At 47.1% G+C, this 21,171-nt stretch overlaps 1 protein-coding gene across 1 annotated transcript in view; it reads left to right on the top strand.

The window, feature by feature from the left end:
- Lamb3 (laminin, beta 3) overlaps positions 1 to 21,171 on the top strand; it is a 139,526-nt gene that overhangs the window by 101,525 nt on the left and 16,830 nt on the right. The window contains exons 6-14 of the mRNA XM_013015191.1: positions 842 to 903; positions 1,460 to 1,614; positions 11,055 to 11,169; positions 11,642 to 11,715; positions 16,240 to 16,431; positions 17,220 to 17,283; positions 17,663 to 17,856; positions 19,694 to 19,814; positions 20,489 to 20,677. Coding sequence (XP_012870645.1) covers positions 876 to 903; positions 1,460 to 1,614; positions 11,055 to 11,169; positions 11,642 to 11,715; positions 16,240 to 16,431; positions 17,220 to 17,283; positions 17,663 to 17,856; positions 19,694 to 19,814; positions 20,489 to 20,677 — 1,132 coding nt within the window. The 5' untranslated portion in view covers positions 842 to 875. The remainder of the gene's footprint in view (positions 1 to 841; positions 904 to 1,459; positions 1,615 to 11,054; positions 11,170 to 11,641; positions 11,716 to 16,239; positions 16,432 to 17,219; positions 17,284 to 17,662; positions 17,857 to 19,693; positions 19,815 to 20,488; positions 20,678 to 21,171) is intronic.

Here is a 21,171-nt window from a genome sequence, read left to right as displayed (position 1 = left end):
GCTCCACCTCAGTTAACAGAGCTGGTAGCTGACTTTGGAGTAGAGCAATCTCCAATCCAAAGCACAAGGAGACAGTGCTTTGATGGAGCATGCTTCTGGGGGGCTGGAGGCCGGGGGGGGGGGGAGAAGGGCAGGTCATCTCTCAGAACCCAAGCTTCTCTTTAATCTCTGTTTCTAGCTACCCTTGGATTCCCTGCCAATAATTAGAGGCATTTTTGTGTTGCTCTCAGTTCAGATGAAATCCTCTTCCATTGTCCTTGAAACTATCAGGCTTACTCAACTCCTCATCACCTACTTAGCCCAGAACTGTGGTCCCACCGTCAAGACTCAATTCAGTGTGGCCCTGGGTGATACTGAAGACTCTGACAATGGTCGGCAGCCTTTTGACCTGATCACCTTTGGGCCTGAAGGCTGGGCTAAGTTGTAGTTGCTGGTCTGAGAAAGACCAGTCCTCTCTTTGAGGCAGATATACAATCTTAGACCTTCCCATAGCTCTTCTCCAGTGAAGGCCCTGCCTCTTCCTACTGCCCACACGACCCTGTGGGGTGGGCAGTGTGTCTTCTCTCTCATACAATCCAGAGAATGAGCTGAAGTCTGAGAGGGGATGAGGTTTTCTCAGGACATCCTGGGACATACATGCCAGCTGGGCTCTAGGTCTAGAGCTCTGGCATTTTCTAAGCCTTTGGCTCCAGATAAATATACCTACTGCGAGAAATGTCCTCAGTCATGACCCTTACTGGAGACTGCTGAGAGAAACAAGTTCAGAAACAAGGAAAGGAGCCGGTGTTCCCTGGGGGATTGTATCATTTTTTTTTACCCATGTTGCTTTGCTCTGTCCTAGGTAAAATCCTCTCTGAGGATCCCATTGGCTAATAATGAGACAGCTCCTTCTCCTGTATTTTGGTGAGTATCACTTCCCATCCACCAGGACCTGTTATTTCTTGGAAAGGATCCCCAGTGCCTTCTTCTTAACTTCCTGAAGGTTTTGTGTGGTTTAGTTCCCATCTTCTCCCTCTCAAGATGTTCCAGAGTTCTTAATTTACCAGTACATTATAGCTGGACATTCATAAAATCGGTGGGACCACCTTTGCTGACAAAAGAATAGGAATAACACGGACCTCTCTCAGTGTCCCCCCAAATGACTTAGCCCTCTAGGCTGTGGACAGGCTAAAGAGGTGTAGACCAGTTCTGGTAGCCAAGTACGCATCTCCAGCTTGATTCTAGAAGCCATATGTAGATGTCATATTTCAGGGTCACTTGTATTGCTCCTCCTCTCCTTTTCAAGTCTGGGCTGATAAGGTGTGAAACTAGCCTCATTACTAGTAGCAGAGCACAGGGGCATGAGTGAGGTGAGGGGCCCGTTTTCCACACATCATCTCTCTTGCGTGAGGGATACTGGGATGGGCAGCTAGGCCCTCCTCTCTTTGGCTCCTACTCCAAGACTCCTCTGTGATTTCAGCATTGCCCAGCCTCCTCTGTGACCAACACGCTTGCTCCCGTGGGGCCTGCTATCCACCTGTTGGGGACTTGCTCATTGGGAGGACCCGGTTTCTCCGAGCTTCGTCCACCTGTGGACTGACCAAGCCTGAGACTTACTGCACCCGGCATGGAGAGGTAAGGCTCCACTTATAGGGCCTCTAGGATTAGAGAAAGGAAGGATGGGATGGGGCCACTGAGCCAGCTGGATGCCTTGAGCATACTTGGCACAGGTCAGGCCCTGTGTGTATGGGGAGTGGGAAAGTAAAAGACAAACATAAGCTCAGATCACTGGCTTGGTGGAACTTGCCTACTGACTGGCCAAGTGACTGGCACTCTATCGCTTGAGTCATGCCTCTAGTTCATGTTGATTTTAGTTTATTTTTCAGGTAGGGTCTTTTGCTTGTTTGCCTGGGGAATGCCTGGAACCATAGTCTTCAGCTGTCTCTGACTCTTGGATTATATATAACTGGGATTATAGGCCTATGCCACAATGTTCACCTTGTTTTATTCTGGGATGAAAGGCGTGAGCCACCATACCTAGTTCAAAGAATGAATTTTCAAATCATGGCAATGAACAAATGGACAAATGTTAGGTTTCTGGTGTCTAAATGTGCCTTTTTTTTTTGTTTTTTGCTTTTTGAGCACAAACAGACAGGAGATCTAGGGTGTGTGCTCTGACTGTTTTTTTTGCTATAGTATGGCCTAAGTTGTGCCACAGTCCCTCTCTCAAAGGACTCCGAGCTACGATCTTTGTGACCTTTTCAGGAGAGCACTGTTTTGCTACTGTCCTGTATACACAGCAACTTACTCATTTGTTAGCTTTGGTGATCCAGGGTTTATCAATCTGGGTAAGGTAGAAAACATTGCTAAAGGATCTGATCAGGGAGATAAGTAAAGAAGTGGGGTTACCAGGGAGGGTCATATTTCAGCCCATCAACTTGAAAAGGAGCTGAAAAAATATCGAGCCTTGTGGGCTGGGAAGGTGGCTCAGTGGTAGAGCGCTTGCCTTGCATGCCTGAGGCCCTGGGTTCGATTCCTCAGCACCACATAAGCAAAAAGAAAAAAGCCAGAAGTGGCACTGTGGCACAAGTGGTAGAGTGCCAGCCTTGAGCTGAAGAGCTGAGGGACAGCGCCCAGGCCCAGAGTTCAGGCCCCACAACCAGACCCCCCCCGCCGCAAAAAAAATATCGAGCCTTTAAAAGTCTTGGATGATGTCCATTGCCTAATAGACAATTGGCTTTTCCATAGAGCTGTCATGTCTTTTCTTCTACATTGCCTGTGAATCATCTTCTTCTTCTTGTTATTATTATTATTATTTGGGTCCGGTCGTGGGGCCTGGGCGCTGTCCCTCAGCTCTTCAGCTCAAGGCTAGTGCTCTACCATTTGAGCCACAGCGCTACTTCCAGCTTTTTTTTTTTCTTTTTGCTTATGTGGTGCTGAGGAATCGAACCCAGGGCCTTACGCATGCAAGGCAAGCACTCTACCACTGAGCCACCTTCCCAGCCCCCCTCTTATTATTATTTTTTTGTAGGAACTTTTTCTTTTCTCTCAACATGCTGAGGGTCTTTCTTTGCTCCTTGTAGTTACCAAATTGAAATTACTGAGTGTTGTCCTGTCTCCCCTTGTGGCTTCCCCTTTCCAGACTGTCCTTGTCCTCAGGATCTGGAAGGTACTATCTGCTGTGGCCTCTAGTTCTCCCTTGTCCTTCTAGGCCACAATGTTCTCTTGGCTATTTTTAATCACAAGTAGAACTAGGTAGTGACTTTGGAGGTGCTGAGCAGAGAGGGCCATAGTTCTGCATCTCACCCACTTGGTTTGGAAAAAACCCATTTGACAAGATTGGGTAAAGCACAGACTTCGTCCCTGTGGACCCAGATTACTCCACACCGTCAGGGGACCTGGCAGTGTTGAGCTTTCTAGGCAACAGAGTCATTTTAGCTGTCCCCCTCCTCCTCCTCCTCCTACCCCCAAAATTATGTACCATCAAGCCTCTGTCTGGAAGTTGATGGGCTTCGGCTGGCTCTCTTTCTCAGATTGACTCATCTTCTGGAAGGTGGAAAGATCAGCCCCAGGCTGACAATGCGCCCTTGCTCCCAGCCGTGTCTGGACAGGCCTCTTTCTTGCTAGGCCTGGACTTCTGGCTTATCCTAGGCCTGTCCTCTGCCTCTCTCAGCTACTCCCCGGAGCCAATTGCTTTCTCTGTTCTTAAGTAGCCTCTTGAGAGAGCAAAACAGGGTGCTTGCAAAAGAGAAGTCTAGACTTTTGCAACCCTGGGGATGGATAAATCTTAGTTATTTTTCTGCTGTGAAAGCTGAGAAACTTTTCTTTTTTTTTGGTCATTTTCTGCAAGAGAAGCAAATTTAGGTAGCTTTTCAGAAAAGAGGGAATTAGAGTGTCTTGAGAGTGGTGTGTCATTTCAGGTCTGCCACTAACATAGGGCATGACCTTGGTTAAGAAATCACACCCTGTTCTTTGAGTATTATATGAAGTGGTCTAGAGGACCCTAAAGACCCTCCTTTGTACCCATACTCTTTGGGATTGAGATGACTACAAACAACCAGCAATCTCTCCTTTACCTTTCATCTCTCTGTCTGGTTTTATTCCTTTCCCTCACACGCCTGCCCTTCTTCTTGTCCTTGTCCAGGGCTTCCAATGATGAACACATATGGAGGCCCAGAGAGTCGAGTCTAGTCCTCTGTACAAATATACCCCAAACCCTTGCTGGGGCAGTGGTGGCTGTGCAATAAATACTAACAATTCAACTTTTAACTACGTTGAGTTCTAGTTTCCATCTTTAAGGCTATGTTCCTTTTAAATAATAGTAATGGCACTGATCACTCATTTATTTAGCACATGTTGCATGTCGAAGGTATCATGCTAAGACTTGCTTCTAAAATATTCTGAGTAATTATCACAATATCTAATGAGGTGGTTCTTGTTATTCCTATGAACTACAGGAAGGTTTTAGGTGCATGCTGGGATGCCAGACTTCTGATAAAAACACTCAGATGTTGGGTTTTATAAGTAGAGACAGGGAAGTGCATGGGAGAGCTGTAGCTGGGAATGAGGGCGGCCTGAGGCAGACCTACCTCCCCTAGTTTCTACCTCTTTACCCTTCAGCTCCTCCTCACCCCAGTCTACCAGCTCCCATTCCCTCCAGTCAAAGGGCTCTGGCTGGTGCTTCTGTTCTATTTCCATGCAGGGGTGACATAGCTCTGAGCTCTGAGCCCAGGACAGAATCACCAAGTCCCTTCTGCCTGCTGCTGATGTGGCATAAATGCCAAGTGTAGTGGGGATTTATGACCCTCGGTTATTTCTGTCTCACTTACTCTAACTTCTACCCTTAACTGGAGCCAGACTTGGCAGAATAGGAATTGCAAGAGTCCTGGGGACACTTTTCAGTCCCTGAGTTGTCTCTCCTAGTTCCTGACCTCTAGAAAACTCTCTCTCTCTCTCTCTCTGGCAAACCAGTCTTAGCCTGTTTGCAAGTTACCTTCTTTGCCCAATTCTGTCTCAGTGGTTAATTTTATTGGCCTCAAGGACTTGCTTCTGTGGATTTTGGATCCATCTGTAACCCTTGTAGTAGACATTAGACTTGACCAACTTTACCTTATGGCACTTCCTCCCTGCCCTCCCGGACTTTGCCCTTTTGAGTCCACTTGCCCATCCATTGTCTGGGCCTGGGTCTAGTCTATTCTTTACCGAAAAGGCCTGAGGCTACATTCCCAGCCAGCCTTACCTTCTTCCTTTCAGTTCCTGGATAACTCCTGGCTAAATCCACTACACCATTGCTCCCTCAGGCTCAAGGCAAGGGCAAAAATGTATATGATGACTCTCCACGCTGAGCTCAGATGAAAAATGGAAGCAATGCTAGCATCTACTCCAAGGGCTTGTCTGAAGATTGTGTAACAGAGTGTGCAGAGTGAATGCCTGGTCCTGGCACATGCTAACTGTTCCCTTGGGCCCCTTCCCCCTCCTTGCCTCCTGGTAGCTGTGTCTGCTTACAGCAGCAACCTCATCTGCCTCTCAGGCTCCTGGGAACTTCTCTGCTGGCCAGGATAAGCACTCACTGAAGTCATCCATCTTGGAGCACTCATGGTCAGTGTACCAGATTGGGGGGTGAAGATTCTCTATTTCTGGTTTTGGTTCTGACACTTAGGGAAGGACTGTGACCTTCTAAAGTTCTTAACTCTTGTTTCCACTACCACCTCCCATTTGGGAAGTGATGGGGTTTGGTTACTATGCCTCTACCATTTGCTCATCTCTGGGGTCTTTGCCTGCTTCTTAGAGACATCTGGCTTTTTTGGTGATTCATTAGAGATAAGAGTCCTTCCAGGACTGCTTTGAACCATGATTCTCATAGCTCAGACTCTTGAGTAGCTAGGATTACAATCATGAGCCACTGGTGCCTGGCCTCATTTTTATCTCTTGCTGGAGAAAAGGGTGCAGTAACCAGGTGGAGGTCCCTTCTTCTACAACATACACATGTACACATGCATGTAAGGTGCCTATACACCCACTGTGCCCACATTAACGGCCTCTGCTTTGCTTTGTTTTGCAAATGTCTGCTTTCTTGACCTTCGTAAAAGCTAATTTTTAGGCAGTTGTGTTTGTATAAATATACTGATCCCTGTCCCTCACCAAAATATTGACGTCCGTGTTTTCCAAAAGCTCTGAGAAGTTCTAAATCTTCAGAGGTTCCTACCACTGAGGTTTTACTGTTTGGGTGAAGTCCTGTTGTATTCCTTGTTTTAAATGAAGTCACCCTAAGGAAGGGCACCATGTCAACCTACGAGCAACCGTTTATACCCCAGAAAGGATTCATTTATCAAAATCTTAACTCTGACTTTGCAAAGGATCCTGAGAGAGTAAGATCAAGAATGAGTCATTTTTGAAGGAATGGCAGAAAATAGAAAGAGATATGAGAGAGGAAAGAGTTGATATCAGAAAGTAGACAAACTTGGGTTGTGGACTATATGATTCTAGGGTCTTAGCTGTTATGGGTTAGGAAGTGGGGCTTATGATCTAAAAGGACAGAAGATGGGGGAGAGATACAGAGGGAAGACTAGAGACACCTGGAATGACCTCACAATAGCACTGTCCTGAATTCTCATTCCATTTCTCTTTTTGGGTGCAGGCCTTGGAAAACTGAGCAATGTCTTGCAAGCCTACTTTGCTTCATTCCCAGCCTAGGCCTTCTGCTTTTGGCCAGGGCAGGAATTTATTGTTATTGGTGGAATTTGCAGCGTTCCCAGACAGAGAAAGCAATCTTTCACACTCAGGACTAGGGAGACATCTTTGATGTTGGATCCCTCTAAGCTGGAGTTGATGCTGTCTTTCTAGGGTGTGGGACAGCTTCTAGTTTTGCAGTTTCCAGTGGTCACCATGCAATCTCTGTGTGACTCTAATCAGAATGGCACAGGTAGATTTGAAGATGGATGACTGGGACCAGAATCCTTGCTTCATCTTTTACAAACTCGATGGGCTTGGGGCATGTTTCTTAAGTTCTGTAGGGCTTACAGAATGGAGGATCTCCACCATTTGGAAAATGTCTTATGCCTACCACAGAGATTTTGGAAGGATAAAATAAATGTGTGTGTGTGTGTGTGTGTGTGTGTGTGTGTGTGTGTGTGTAATGCTCAGCAAATAGGCTGGTGTAATATAATTTTGAAAGTGTGTGGTATATATCATCTCAATAATCAACTTCAGAAAATGACCTGTCTGAACTTAAACATAGTGTGGGTGAAGATTGGGCTATATTGAGAATTTGGTCAAAGTATAACTTCATGATAATGAGGAACATGGAGTTGAAAATGACTCAACTCATCAGAACCCTCTTGCCGCCCAGCAGGAGCAGCAGGCTCTGACTTTTGTCATTTATCTCTAGTGCACATCGCCATGGTAGTTCAGAGAGAGACTCCTGGAACCTTACGGAAAGCTTGCTGACCCGGCACCCCACTCCCTCTCCACTGGCCTCTTTGCTGGAAAGAGAGCTTCCCAGCACAAAGATATTTGGCCAGTGTCTTATTTGTCTTTTGCTTCTTTTGTGTACTTGCTGGAATTCTGGGCTTATAAACTGGAATAAGAGAGAATTCTAATAGTAGAAGGGGTTTCCTTATCTCACAAATCCTGCATTTTACCAATAAGGAAGCTAGCATGGAGGAAATGGCTTCTTTACTTGAAGACAGCTAGCTATTTTTTTTTTCTTTTTGGTTGGTTGTATGGCTCGAACTCAGGGCCTAGGCTCTGTCCCTGAGCCTCTTTGTACACAAGGCTAGCTCTCTACCACTTGAGCCACAGTGCTACTTCCTGTTCTTGAGTGGTTAATTGGAGATAAGAATCTCACAGGAACTTTTCACCTGGGCTGGTTTGAACTATGATCCTCAGATCTCAGCTTCCTGAGTAGCTAGGCTTACAGGTATGAGCCACCAGCTAGATTAAAAGAAAATATTCTACTGGCTTTGTTTTAGTCCTGGCTTCCTTCTTTTGGCCCTGACTGGTGGCTACGGCCCTTTCTGTGGCTTCTTCAATGGACCCAGGCAGCCCCGTGTCTCGCTGACAGGAGAAAGTTGTGCCATGTAATAACCAGAGGCTGTTTTTCTCTTTCACTCCAGAGTTAGCCCTGGGTTCTGCACAGGCACAAAGCTTTCATTTTCATGTACCTTCCTGCTTCATCCCTCTCCACTGTGATTCAGGCCTCTGCTGGCTCTTTGCATACTCGCTTGCCCTCCTCCACTGCTCTGGGAGGGGTTGTCTTCTGGCCAGACTTGCTGAGCATCTAGAAGCTCCAAGAGAAGGCTGAGTCTTTCCAGCTGGAGAGAAAGCAGGAGCCAAACTGGCTGGATGCCTGACAGGCTGAATTGATAATAGGGCTGCATCTCTGAGGTAGCACAGCCAGGGGAACGTTGGCCAAATGACCCCAGAGCTAGAGACAGCTGCAGCCCAGAGCTGCCATCACTGCTAAGAGACACAGGCATGTAATGTGTGAGAAGAAGAGCCTCACATGGAAACTCACACACATGCAAGCGTCCTTCCATGTATCCACACACTACAGATATGCACACCGTCAGAAAACAGAATGGGAAACTGAGGCCCAGAGAACAAGAAGAAATGCACAGTGTGTCTTACATGGGCTTCTGCCATAGCTGCTCTATTTCAAGCCTCCCTCTTGCTAACCCGTTGACAAGCAGAGATACTTAGCATACCTGTTTGAAGCCCTTGGTTTAGCATGCCTCTCAGGGCTAGCTGAAATCCCTTCTTTAGCTATGTTGCTATGATCAGCAGCACCTGGTTTATAAGTCCACGAGGCCACCTCATGCCTCTATCAGTAACTGAGCACGTGGAAGGGAGCATGGAGGAGGCACAGAGGCCCCCACCCTGTTCTACAGAGACAGGCGGGAAACAAGCCCATGCTGGATACTCTGGACATTTTAGCTTATTTAATTTTTATAAGGCTGCTTATTTTTCTGAGGATAAAAATTTATGGACACTCAGATGTAAATATTCAAACATACTAAAAAATAAGAATGACAGGACAAACCCACCGATGATCCTACTATACAGAGATAATAGGTTGAACTGGCAACGGAGCATATAGGTGTCATGTGTATAGGTCAAAAAAGAATGAAGCTCAGAAACTTCATAAAGTTTCACTTGCTATTCTGCTCTATTTCCTCCCAGACATCCTCTCTTCCTTTAATGTGTGTGTGTGTGTGTGTGTGTGTGTGTGTGTGTGTGTGTGTGTAAGGTCATAATGTATACATAAATTTATGCAAAACTTTCATTTTTTCATTAAACATTAGTATAATCACTTCTCCAAGCAAGTAGACGTTTGTTTTTCTGTAAGCTTTTTAATAGTTACATAATATTCCATCGTTTGGGAGCATCAAGGGCATTTTTGCAGTCTCTATTTCTTTGTCCCAGAACTCAGAGAAAGAGCCCTTTTTTTCCCCCGGCACTTTCCTGGCCAGGGGAGGGCTAGGATCAGCGCCCAGCAGTGCCAAAGGCAGGGCGCCATGGTGACAGGGCATGGATGCCGGAAGGCAGCTGGCCCTTGTCCCTCCTTGGGACATGTGCTGAGTGCAGACAGGATGAGGAGTGGAAAAGTTTGCCCCTAGGCTGAATGGAGAGTGTGGAGAAGGGCATGTTCATGGCCAGAGACCAAAATAGGGTCTTAAGTGGAGTCTGACTTCAGTCAGAGCCTTCTTTTGCCCAGAAAGGATTATGCTAAATTCCCAGGTACTTCAGCAGGGACAAAGCTCTGGGGACTGAGCTGGGTTAGCCTGGAGGAGCTGGATTGGTCCACTGAAAGAGCTAACGAGTCCAGAGGCCTTCCCCCTGCCATAGGTTTCCCAAGGTTATCTTCAGGGCCAGCAAAGCCCTTCTTAGAGCCCATTGGGAAGGGCAGAAATGGCCAGGCTTTCCCATGCTTCCCACAGGGTCTGCTACTCACGCTGTTTTCTAGCGGAAATGAGAGGCACCAGAGATGGAAGATGAGAGGCAGGGAGGATCAGAGAAACAGAGACGCAGGCAGGCAGGCAGGAAGGCAGTGTGGGACCCGCTCTGTGCTGACATTGGTGAAGAGTCAATGGAAAGTCCTGTTACCTCTTAGCTTTCTCATCTGTAAAGTGGGATACTAGGGATACTGTCAAATGTAATAGATTCATATATTGAAATTACCTTCACACATAGTAGGCACTCAATTTCCCCCCCCCCCCCAAGGAACAGGGTCTCACTACATTGCCCAGGCTGACCCCTTGCCCTGGGGGTCAAGCTGTCCTTTTTGAGTCAGCCTCCTGAGTAACTGGGACTACATAATACTGATGTTTGATTACTTCCTTACTCCCTGCCCCTGCTTTGAACTCCCTGATTACAGGAAGGAAGTTCTATCAATAATGTTATTAAGAATAACCAGCATCCACCAAGCATTTACTATTCATTCACCCATTGATTTATTTATTAAATATGTTGTGTGGGTCTGCTCTGTGTTAGGGAATAAAGCAGCAAAGGGTGTGTGTGTGTGTGTGTATGAATGTGTATGTTTGATATTGGTTAAATGACTGGATGACCAGTCTAATTCAATTGGAGGAGAAAACTGAGCCAATGAAATGGGGTAGCACTAAAATCCCAAATGTCTTTGTTTTCATTTGCTTGGTTCTCAGCATTTCCCCTGGATTCCAGGATAAAATGAGATCAGACGTTCTGGCCTAGCTGTCTAGAATGTAAATGCTAAATTAATGTGAATTTCTCCTCCCCCCCTGCTTTTACACACAGCATTCTTCTTAAGTTTTTCTTTAAGGTGATGTATGTACCAATAATTTTTTCCCCACCATCGTATAACTCTTCCCAGCCACAACATCCATTCGTTCTTCCCTTGCTGTATATTAGGAGGGACATAGAAGAATGGAATGAGGAGATGGCCAATAGCCATGTTAAGAAGTTCATCCTGCTAAGTGGATCAATAATGCCAGTGGATCCTGGAGGGCAGGCTTCCCCTGGATGGTATGGGTAGGGGTCTGGAAGGATCTCGTGAGGATCCCCCACCCTCTAACCTCTGCCCTCTCCTCTTCCCACAGTGGCAGATGAAATGCTGCAAGTGTGACTCCAGGCTGCCTCACAGTTACAACAGCCACCGAGTGGAGAATGTGGCTTCATCGTCAGGCCCCGTGCGCTGGTGGCAGTCACAGAATGGTGAGAATCTGCCACCTACAGGGGACCGGACTTGTAGAGGTGTTGCCGGCTTGGGGGAGGGGGGGGCGTGGCAGAAGGTAGGCAAGTGGAACCTCACTGCTGTATATTTGAGGTTGGTTGGAGGCTAAAGGGGAAGAGTTCGTCGAGATTAAGGAAAGAGTGTGTGAGCAGAAGGCTGTGTTTACCGCACTCTCCACGGTCTCCACGGCTGTGGCACATGGAAGGAACTGTTGAGTAGACAAGTTGAACACCACTCAGGCTTAGAGGCATCGGGTGATGGTCGGGGAGGGAATTTGGCAAGAGCAGAGAAGATCTTGAAGAGTTGAATTGTACTGGTCTACTCCTCTCCCAGAGGTAAATTGGAGAGTCGAAGTTGGAGAGTTTCAGACTTCCTAGTCCAGTCCAGGCGCTTCTGTAGGGTTGTGAAAGTAGGAAACTTCTGGCCTAATGTTCCTACTTTTTGTCTTCCCAGATGTGAGCCCCGTCTCTCTGCAGCTGGACCTGGACAGGAGATTTCAGCTTCAGGGCATCGTGATGGACTTTAAGGTATGCTTTTGGGGGATAGCAGTAGATAGGAGAGGGGACCTGGGCCATCTGGACTCAAGCCATAAAGAAGCACAGCGTTCTTGTCTCCTTGGGCTGGGATAATAGCACCACACGCAGGGTGGCTGGCCTCCTCCAGGCAGGGCCTGCATCATAATGACAGCATGAGGACTGGCAGAGCAGTGGTACTTCTGAAACGTCTGTATATTCTCATCCCTTCTGTACCTATATCTTTTTTTTTTTGGTCTGTCGTGGGGCTTGAACTCTGGGACTGGGCGTTGTCCCTGAGCTCTTTAGTTCAAGGCTAGTGCTCTACCACTTGAGCCACAGTGCCACTTCCCATTTTCTGGTGGTTAATTGGAAATAAGAGTCTCACAGACTTTTCCTGCCTGGGCTGGCTTTGAACCATGATCATCAGATCTTAGTCTCCTGAGTAGCTAGGATTACAGGCGTGAGCCACCGGTACCTGGCTGTAACCCACATCTCTAACCTGTCTAATCAATTCAGCCAAGTGCTAATTCTATTGGGCTTGGTTGCTATTATGGTTTGGATACAAAATGCCCCCCCCAAAGACTGATATGTTAAAGATTTTCCCCCAGCTGATAGATTCAATCATCAAGAGGTGATTGGATCATGGGGGCTCTGATAAACAATGGATTGATCCATAGATGGATTCATAATGTCATGGCATATTGGGAGGTGATGGAAACTTTTGAGGTGAGGCCTCGTTGAAGGAAGTAGGTCTCTGGGGATACATCCTTAGAGTCTGTATCTTTCCCCGGGTGCCTCTGTCTCTTTCTCTCTTCCTCATCTCAACTGTAGGGTGAGCTACCTTGTCCTACTACTTGTTTCCACTGGTTGTTGTCACTACGGGTCTATAGCAGTTGGCTCAGTTGAGTATGGACTGGAACCTGTGACGCCATTAACCGCAGTATATCTTTTCTCTTTTAACTTATTTTCCTTAAATATTTGTCGCAGCGGTGAACAGCCTGCCTAACACAGTTGTTCATTGCACGGTTGTCTGTTCTTGGTGTATTCTGTTTCAGTAACTTTGCAGACGAGTTTGCATGTAACCAAGCACCTGGCACTCACCTCGGTGAAGCATTCATCTGTGGAACAGCTCTCTCCATAGTCAAGCCACTCATGCAGTGCTTTAACTTCCCAAAGTGCTTTCTCATCTTCTCTTAGCTCAACCTTAGATACTCCTTTTAGAGAGTGATGGGTTTTTCTTTTTTCCTTCAGAAATTTTATTTTATTTTTTTATTTATAATTAGTCAAGTATGAAAGGATCAAGTTTGGTTAACAGGATTGGATGATCAGGAAAGGCAGTAGTATTTTCAGGAGTCAAAAATGAACTTGGAGTAAAAAGTAACAGGACCTAATTTCTTATGTGACTGAGGAAGTTGTTTCTAAGAGCCATGCCCTATGAAAAGATCAAAAGTATTTTGAGAAATGCCAGCATCATTTGAACATATGCCCAGTCTCTGAAGGTGACAGATTTGAAGGGCAACATTCAATTGGATACTTTCTTTTTTTCTTCCTGGTATCAGGGTTTAAACTCAGGGTCTTGAGCTTACTCAGCTTGCCTGACTAAATGGTTCTTACCTCGTAAGCCATACCTCTAGCCCAGATTTTTGCTGATTATTTTGAAGATGGAGACTCACAGACTTTTCTAGTTTTAAAATGTGTTCCTCTGTATCTTGGTCTCCTGTGTAGCTAGGATTAAGCCACTGGTGCCTTGTTTCACTTGGATACAGTTAAATGGTCTCATTGATTTATGTTCTTCCATGCACTGGTTCTTACCACATACTTACTGAACACTGGTTGTGTGTTAGGTTTGGTGTCAGACATTAGGAATAGAAAGATGAATGAAACTGAGTCACAGTCCTTAAGTTGCTTTTTCTACAGTAGGAAAGACAAAGACCCAGCAGTGAGGAAGTGTGAGGAATTCTGAGACATGGGCAGGAAGATGTGTTGGTGAGCTAAGGAGGCACATCTGGCTGGCTCTGCCTTGGAGTGTGGGAGAGGTGGTCAGACAATGCACTTGGGGGAAGATGACACTCCAAAGGCCAGTAATAGCCAGGGGAAGGGCCGTGTTCATTCTGGGTGGAGAGAACAGCAAATGCAAAGGCTAGGAGATAATATATAGTTGGGGTGGGGTGGGGACAAGGAAATGCACACCTGATGTGGGGTGAATTCATAGATGTGAATGTGTAGAGGGAGTGACTAAGGGTGTACCATTTATTCAGCACATCTATCCTACGTACCCATTGTGTTCTAGGTTCTGGGGAACCACTGTGAGCAATACAGGTGAGAGGGTCTATAATCTAATAGATCTACTATACTGTTTTCAGCCAAGGACAATCCTGCCTTCCCTCCCTCCACTACAGGCTACTTGACAAATTCTGGAGACAATTTTGGCCCTCCCAACTGTGGGCATGTTATTGACACCTGGTAGGTAGAGGGAAGGGGTGCTGATAACTATCCTAAAGAGCATAAGGCAGCTTTTACATTGAAGTTATCCACCCACAATAATAACAGCACCAAGAGGGAGAAGTCCTGGTCCTAGTATGAAAACTAGAGTAGGAAACAGACAAATAAACAGTTAAAAATTGTGGTGATATTTGTGAAGGAGAGAAGATGCTAGAATACGAAATAATTGGGTAGGCTAGGCATGTGTGGGCACATGAGACAGATAAGAGAAAGATCTGCATGAAGAAATGACATTTGAACTGAGAACCAAAGAGGAGAAGGAACTCATGGGAAAGGGGGCGGGAACATTCCAAGCAGAAGGAAAATGCGTTCAAAGGGTCTGAGGAGGGCATGCTGTGGGGTGCCGCAGGGCTGGTTGACGTGGAGGTGGGCTGACCTGAGGTGAGGGGGCAGGCAAGGCTCAGGGAACACTCATTCTGGCACTAGCTTAGTTTTTATTTGGGAGCAGTGGATGTGTTAGCTCACTTTTGGTCACCATGACAAAGTACTTGAGAGGAAAATTAGGAGGAGGAGGGAATTTATTTTGCTTGGTGGTTTCAGAAGTTTCCTTCCATGGCCAGTTGGTTCCTTCACTGTGAGTCTGTGGTAAAGACAGATGTCATGGTGGAAAGCTAGTGGTAGGGATAAATTGCTTACATCATGGAATCCTGGAAGGAGAGAGAGAAAAGATAAAGAGAGAGAGACACACACACAGAGAGACAGAGACAGAGAGAGAAGAGGAAAGGGAGAAGAAGAGGGGAAGGGAGGGAGACGAAGAGAAGTGCTCAGGTTCCAATGTATTTTCAAGACTATGTCCCCAATGACTTTAAATTAGACCCTACCTCCTAAAGTTTTTGCTACCTCCCAGTCACCCCATCAGCCGAGAGCAAGCTTGAACACATAAGCTTTTGAAGGACATTTAAGAACCAAGCCGTGACATTCTTTCCCCAGTTCCCAGTCGCTGGTGTTCATCTCAAAATGCAAAGTGCATTTAGCCCATCTCCAAGAGTCCCCATTATCCCAACAGTTCCAGCCAAATCCAAAGTCACTTCTGAGAGTCAAGACAAACTTTCAGCTATGAACCCCTGTAGAAATGACGGAAATATATATATATATATTTAATCCAGGTTACATACTCCCTACAGACAATGGTGGTAACTGGTACATTTCCAGTGGAAAAGGGAGAAATAAGGATATGGAAAGGAGGGACTGGACTAAAAGAAGATTAAAAACCCAACAGGCTCACATTAAATCCCAAAGCTCTATGTCAGGCATTCAGGATACACAGTACAGATGTGGGTTCCCAAAGGTTGGGGCAGTAATGTGCCTCTGGCCTTGCTGGCTGTAGGCTACAAGGGGTTGGAGTGATAGGTACCCTATTCTGTTTTGTAAAGAAGGTTCTTTATGGTGACAGGTGTGACTGAGGTGAGAATGAACAAGGGGGGAATCAGATGGAGCTCCTAGAAAAGTATGACGGAGAGGAGGCACTAAGGCTAGAGAGACGGGCCTTACTCGGGATCTATATGGGAGGTGGAGTTTATGAACCTGTAGTGAGAGGAAGAGGTGCATGCTGGGAAGTCACTGGATGGAATTGCCTTGAGAAGGAGCAGGGGGTCACAGTATGTTGTGCCATACAAGTGGCTTACGTTTCATGTTAGGCCTGTGTAGACTGAGATCAGGTATCACCATCAGAGCATCATTTAGAAGATCTTTCTGGTGAAAGATGGTTTGGAGCACCAGGACAGAGGCTGGACAGGAGTTTCAGGCTGTGGCAATAATTCAAGTTCATTGTGACCTTTGGCTTGGGAGGCCTGGGCTATGGACCAGTCTTCTGGAATACAGAGATTGTTGTAGTTAACTTTCCACCGTTCCCGTAGGGACAGACTTCTCTGGCCTGTGGTGAATTGAACCTGGATGTTCTTCAGCCCACGTGTTGTTTCCAGCTTCTTTTCTCCCTTCACCCTACTAGGATGATCTTCCTGTGATTGTGTCCCATTGGGTACAATCCTTCCTTCCCACCGGTCTCTCAGAGCCCTGCTCTGTCCTTGTTCTTAGGGTCCCATGCCTGCAGGCATGCTGATTGAGCGCTCTTCAGACTTTGGCAAGACCTGGAAGGTGTACCAGTACCTGGCTTCTGACTGTGCGTCTGCCTTCCCCCGGATCCGTCAGGGCCAGCCTCAGAGCTGGCAGGATGCTCGGTGCCAGCCTATTCCCCAGAGGCCGAATGGGCATCAAGATGGTGGGAAGGTAGGTAGAAGGAACCTTCAAAAAGGAGATGGAGAAACCCTACCTCCCCCAGCGCTCAGGCGCTGCCTTCTTTCCTTGGCTGAGTGGCACTGCAGAGCTGCTCTCTGGACCAAGGGTCAGAGTATGTTCTCTCTGTGGGTGGTGCATCTCCTGCCTTCGGGCCCAGCAGCTTCTTCTTATGCCCTTCTCCATCCTACGCTATACTCCTGCTCCAGACCCCAGATCAGAGCACAGGAATTTTCCCAATGTATAGAGGGTTGAATTGAAAACCTTTGGAGATATTCAAGGGAACTCAGCTCTAATGAGTGGTAAGAAACATAGTCAGTATTGAGGTTTCTAGAGTTTTCTAGGTAGAGTGGCCACTACATCCATGTATCCTTGGATATTAGATCTTCTCATCCATCCTTGGTCATTGGAAAAGTATTCTCCCCTGAACCTTCAGTTGTAGATAATGTCTCTCACCATGATTTTTGACCCAAGAAAAGTATGCAATTCTTGTATTTTCTATTGGAGAAAAGATCTTGTATACATGTATGTGTACACACACACACACACACACACACACACACACACACACACACACACACACACAGACTTAGGGCCCTGTTAATACCTGCTGGCCCAGAACAGGTGGCAGACCTCACATCCATGATCTTTCCCATGTTGTTCCAAGCAAGAAGGGGGCTAGACTTAAAAGGAAGGGAATGGAAATGGAGCGGAAGCCTTCTTCTGAGCTTGAGGTAGACTGTACCTCTTGTATAATTTTTCCCATTTCCCTCTCTATATAGGTCCAACTTAACCTTATGGATTTAGCATCTGGGATTTCAGCGTCTCAAGGTCAAAAAATTCAAGGTCAGTTCAGCTACATTCTTTGCTCATGGAACTGTGGGTGAGGAATGAAACAAACTGAGACCACGGTCATGGAAATTTCCTGTTCCTGCCTGTTTGTCTAACAAGTTGGGATTCATTTCTTGCCCTGTTTACCCTGTAGGGAGGGATATTGTATGTGTGAAGCTATGAGCAGGTTGAGGCCTGGTGTAAGGAACATGAAGGCAGCAAGGAGGGGTGGTCAGACGAGAATTCTTTTCCTTGTCCTAATTCATCTGGAACAGCCATGTTGGGAGCTGGCTTCACTCTGATCTCTTGTGCAGCCTAGGGCAGAGGTTCTATTTGCCATGTTCCCTTTACTCTTCGCTTCATTTTCCTTCACTCTTCACTGTTGCCCTCTCAGAGTTGGGAGACATCACAAACTTGAGAGTCAACTTCACCAAATTGGCTCCTGTGCCCCAGCGGGGCTTCCACCCTCCCAGCGCCTACTTTGCCGTGTCCCAGCTACGTTTGCAGGGCAGCTGCTTCTGTCATGGCCATGCTGACCGCTGTGCCCCCAAGCCTGGCGCCTCCGCACATCCCTCCACTGCCGTGAAGGTAATGGACCAGAGTGAGGAGGGAGGCTGGGGAGAAGAAGGACCAAGGCAGACCCCGCTTGTTCTTAGGTTCCTGTGAGGCAGGCAGGCCACTAATTTAAGAGCAGTCATGAAAATAAACCTAAGGTGAGTACTGTGTCAGCAATCAGAATTATACATTACTTCTGCAGGAGTCCTTTGTGACTGGATGGGCATAGCTTTAATTTTCAGTTGTATGTGGAGCAAATGTGCAGGCATCAATGAGGAACCTGGGTTACACATGGCAATTATAATATGTGAATTATTATTATTATGTAAATTTGAAAACATTACTATGAATTATAACTGCCTTGGGAGCTTAAAACAACAACAACAACAAACTAGCCCAGGCTTCTACTTTGAGATATTTTGACTTTGTTACTGGTTTTTAAAGCTCCAAGTGATTTATTTTTACTGCCCTGCCAAGGTTGATATCCACCGATCTAGGGATTCTAAAGGTTCGTCCGCATGGTAAGATCTGCACTGATGAGGGATAACTATTAATACACACAGGAAGTTTATCCCGACTAGCTGAATTGGGTTCAGCAGAGATAGAGGTAGAGAAGCTGCGGTTCAGCTCCCCAGAGGATCACTCTGTGAATCCAGATGTGTGAACCCTGAGCATAGGAGACAGAGCCTTGAGCTAAAAAAAAATGCACAAGGACCTTTCCCTGGCCTTTTTCTGGGGCTTCGATTCTCCTAGCAAACATATGGGAGCACCATGCGAACCCTAGCACACGTGCACACACGCACACACAAAATCAAAGAACAGAAAAACGAGTCGCAATTGGTTCTGTTCCTTCCACTTCTGGGCCCTTTCCTTCCCTTGCCGGCAGAGGAGCCCGTAAGGAGGCTAGCTCAGAGGACAAGTGTTCTGTTAGAGCTTGTAAAAGGAAGAACAGAAGCTAGGATAAATAGGCTGGCTGAGATGTGTGCTGGCGTGTGAAGGAGGTAGTGAGCTGTCGGCTCTGGTGGGTCTCGAATATGACTCTCCAGTAGTAGAATCACTGGTGTCCTGGCCTTGTCCCTCAGGGCTCTGGTTGAATTCGTTCTGGCCATTGCTATCTTGAAAAATGTGCCCTGGATACTTGTGAAGTGCCACCAGGGCTGAAAGGAGATGGTATTCTAGTTGGAAGTTACTGGGTAGGATTTTGCTGGTGAAGGCAAAAGTAAGAGAATTCTAGACAGAAGGAAAGAACCAGGAAGGACCAGAAGATGGTGAAAGAGTAGGGCTTGTAGAGGGAGCGCCTGGAGCTGATGAGAATGAGTGACCATGGTACAGGCCTCGAATGCCATGCTGAGGGTGCTGGGCTTCATTTGGAAGGCAATGAACACACAATAGCTCTTCTATTTTTACTGCCTTCATGAATCTACTAGCAATTCATCCCATGAACCCCATCTGCCAGACACCTTAGCCCTGGATTGCTGCAGAAGATACCCCAGAACCTCTAGAGTCTCACCAACAAGTGTGTGAGCACCTCTCAGGAGCACCTTAGACTGGTCATCTTGGGGGTGCCCAAGTAAAAACAATGAGCTTGAAAAATCTTTGCTAGAGGAGCATTTCAGCATGCATACACACACACACACACACACACACACACAAACACTCATGCCTGTGTACTCACATATACAGAGACCATGGCAGGTGGGCAGGCCAAAGTCACAAGAACTGTAAGAATGAGTCTGAAGAGTCCAGGGACAGCTGGAAGGGCTGAAGTCTAGCCTGGAGTCCTGGGCAGGAGAGTCAGAGTGGAGAGGGCAGGTTTTCCCTGCTGGTTTCCTGTGTTAATTATCCTGGTGACCCGGGCCCCTTCTCCCAGGTCCATGATGTCTGTGTCTGCCAACACAACACTGCTGGCCCCAACTGTGAGCGCTGCGCACCCTTCTACAACAACCAGCCCTGGAGACCTGCAGAGGGCCAGGATGCTCATGAATGCCAAAGTAAGAGTCTGGGAGTCACCCCCTATCTCTGAGTGACTAGATTTGGGGCTCATCTTTCTGTATCTTAACTGACCTTGCCAAGAACCCGGGAGGGAACTGCTTTTGATTCTTTGAATGAGACTCACATGTCAGGCCTGCGCCTTAAGGCCTTCTGGTTATGCTTGTGGTGCGGGATGGAGGAGGGACCAAGGTTAGGTCTCTGTTGGTGCTGCTTGGCTTTCATGATGGTGTCCCCAGAACCTTCTTGTGGCCTTTCCAGTTTCCTGACTCTGATTTAGGTATCTCTGAGTGTGTGTGTGTGGGGGGGGCACTTACTTCAAATGCCCTTCTGGAGTCTAAGCCTTTAACGGCACAGTCCACAGAGAAGCAACAGCTCGGCAGGTGGCTGTGGGGCAGGACTGTGCACAGAACTCTCCAACATGGCCCCATGTGTCCTCTGTTCTGAGTCTGCCTAACACTGGGGATTAGAGGGCCTAGTTCTCATCCGCTCTGCTTCCTTCTGCTCATGGAGCTTGACTTCACTTATAGAGCCCCTCTGCATTCTCAGTTTCCCCACTTCCCCTTCCTGGGCATCTGGAAGAGTTGTTCGAGATGTGAGCGTGCTATCTTGGCACGTTCCCTGTGAATGGCAATGGTGCCGGGCAGAGCTCAGCCTCAGGACTTTCTCTCTCCAGGGTGTGATTGCAATGGGCACTCGGAAACCTGTCACTTCGACCCAGCTGTGTTTGCTGCCAGCCACGGGGCCCAGGGAGGTGTGTGTGACAACTGCCGTGACCACACGGAGGGCAGGAACTGCGAACGCTGTCAGCTGCACTATTTTCGGAACCGGCGACCCGGCGCTCCCATTCAGGAGACCTGTATCCGTGAGTAGGGGCTCCAGGGACCCAGTGTGACATCCGTCCATGACTCCCCATTTGCCCTAGTGGAACCTATGTCCTTGGGAGACACAGAGCCATCATGAAGGAATGAAGACTTTGTGGTGGCTTGGGACTTCAGCGGGGTTGTTTGAATTGAGCTGTTATTTAGTGATGAAGCCAGTCATTTGTTTGGACCACTACCCAATGAGCTGATGAATCAATATACAACCTTTGTTAGGGGCAGGGGAAAAGCACTAAACTAATGCATAATCCCTGTCCGCTTGGGGCAATAGGATACAGAATGAAACAGAGGGCTAGAAGCTGCTGCTTTTACCATGCTGTAATGGGCCTCGGTGTTTATTTTTTCTGTTTTCCCCAACATCAAGAACTCTTCCATGGCAAAGATTATGTCTGCATTCCCTGCCAAATCACTGATGTTCAAGGAATGTTATTGGCTGAACGTATCCATGGAGTGGAATGGAAGAGAGCCAGGGGTGTCT

The sequence above is a fragment of the Dipodomys ordii genome, unplaced genomic scaffold (assembly GCF_000151885.1).
Source record: "Dipodomys ordii isolate 6190 unplaced genomic scaffold, Dord_2.0 Scaffold26, whole genome shotgun sequence".
NCBI classification, from domain to species: Eukaryota; Metazoa; Chordata; class Mammalia; order Rodentia; family Heteromyidae; genus Dipodomys; species Dipodomys ordii.
The sequence above is the reverse complement of the archived record's forward strand: the minus strand, read 5'-3'. Positions and strand labels throughout refer to the sequence as shown.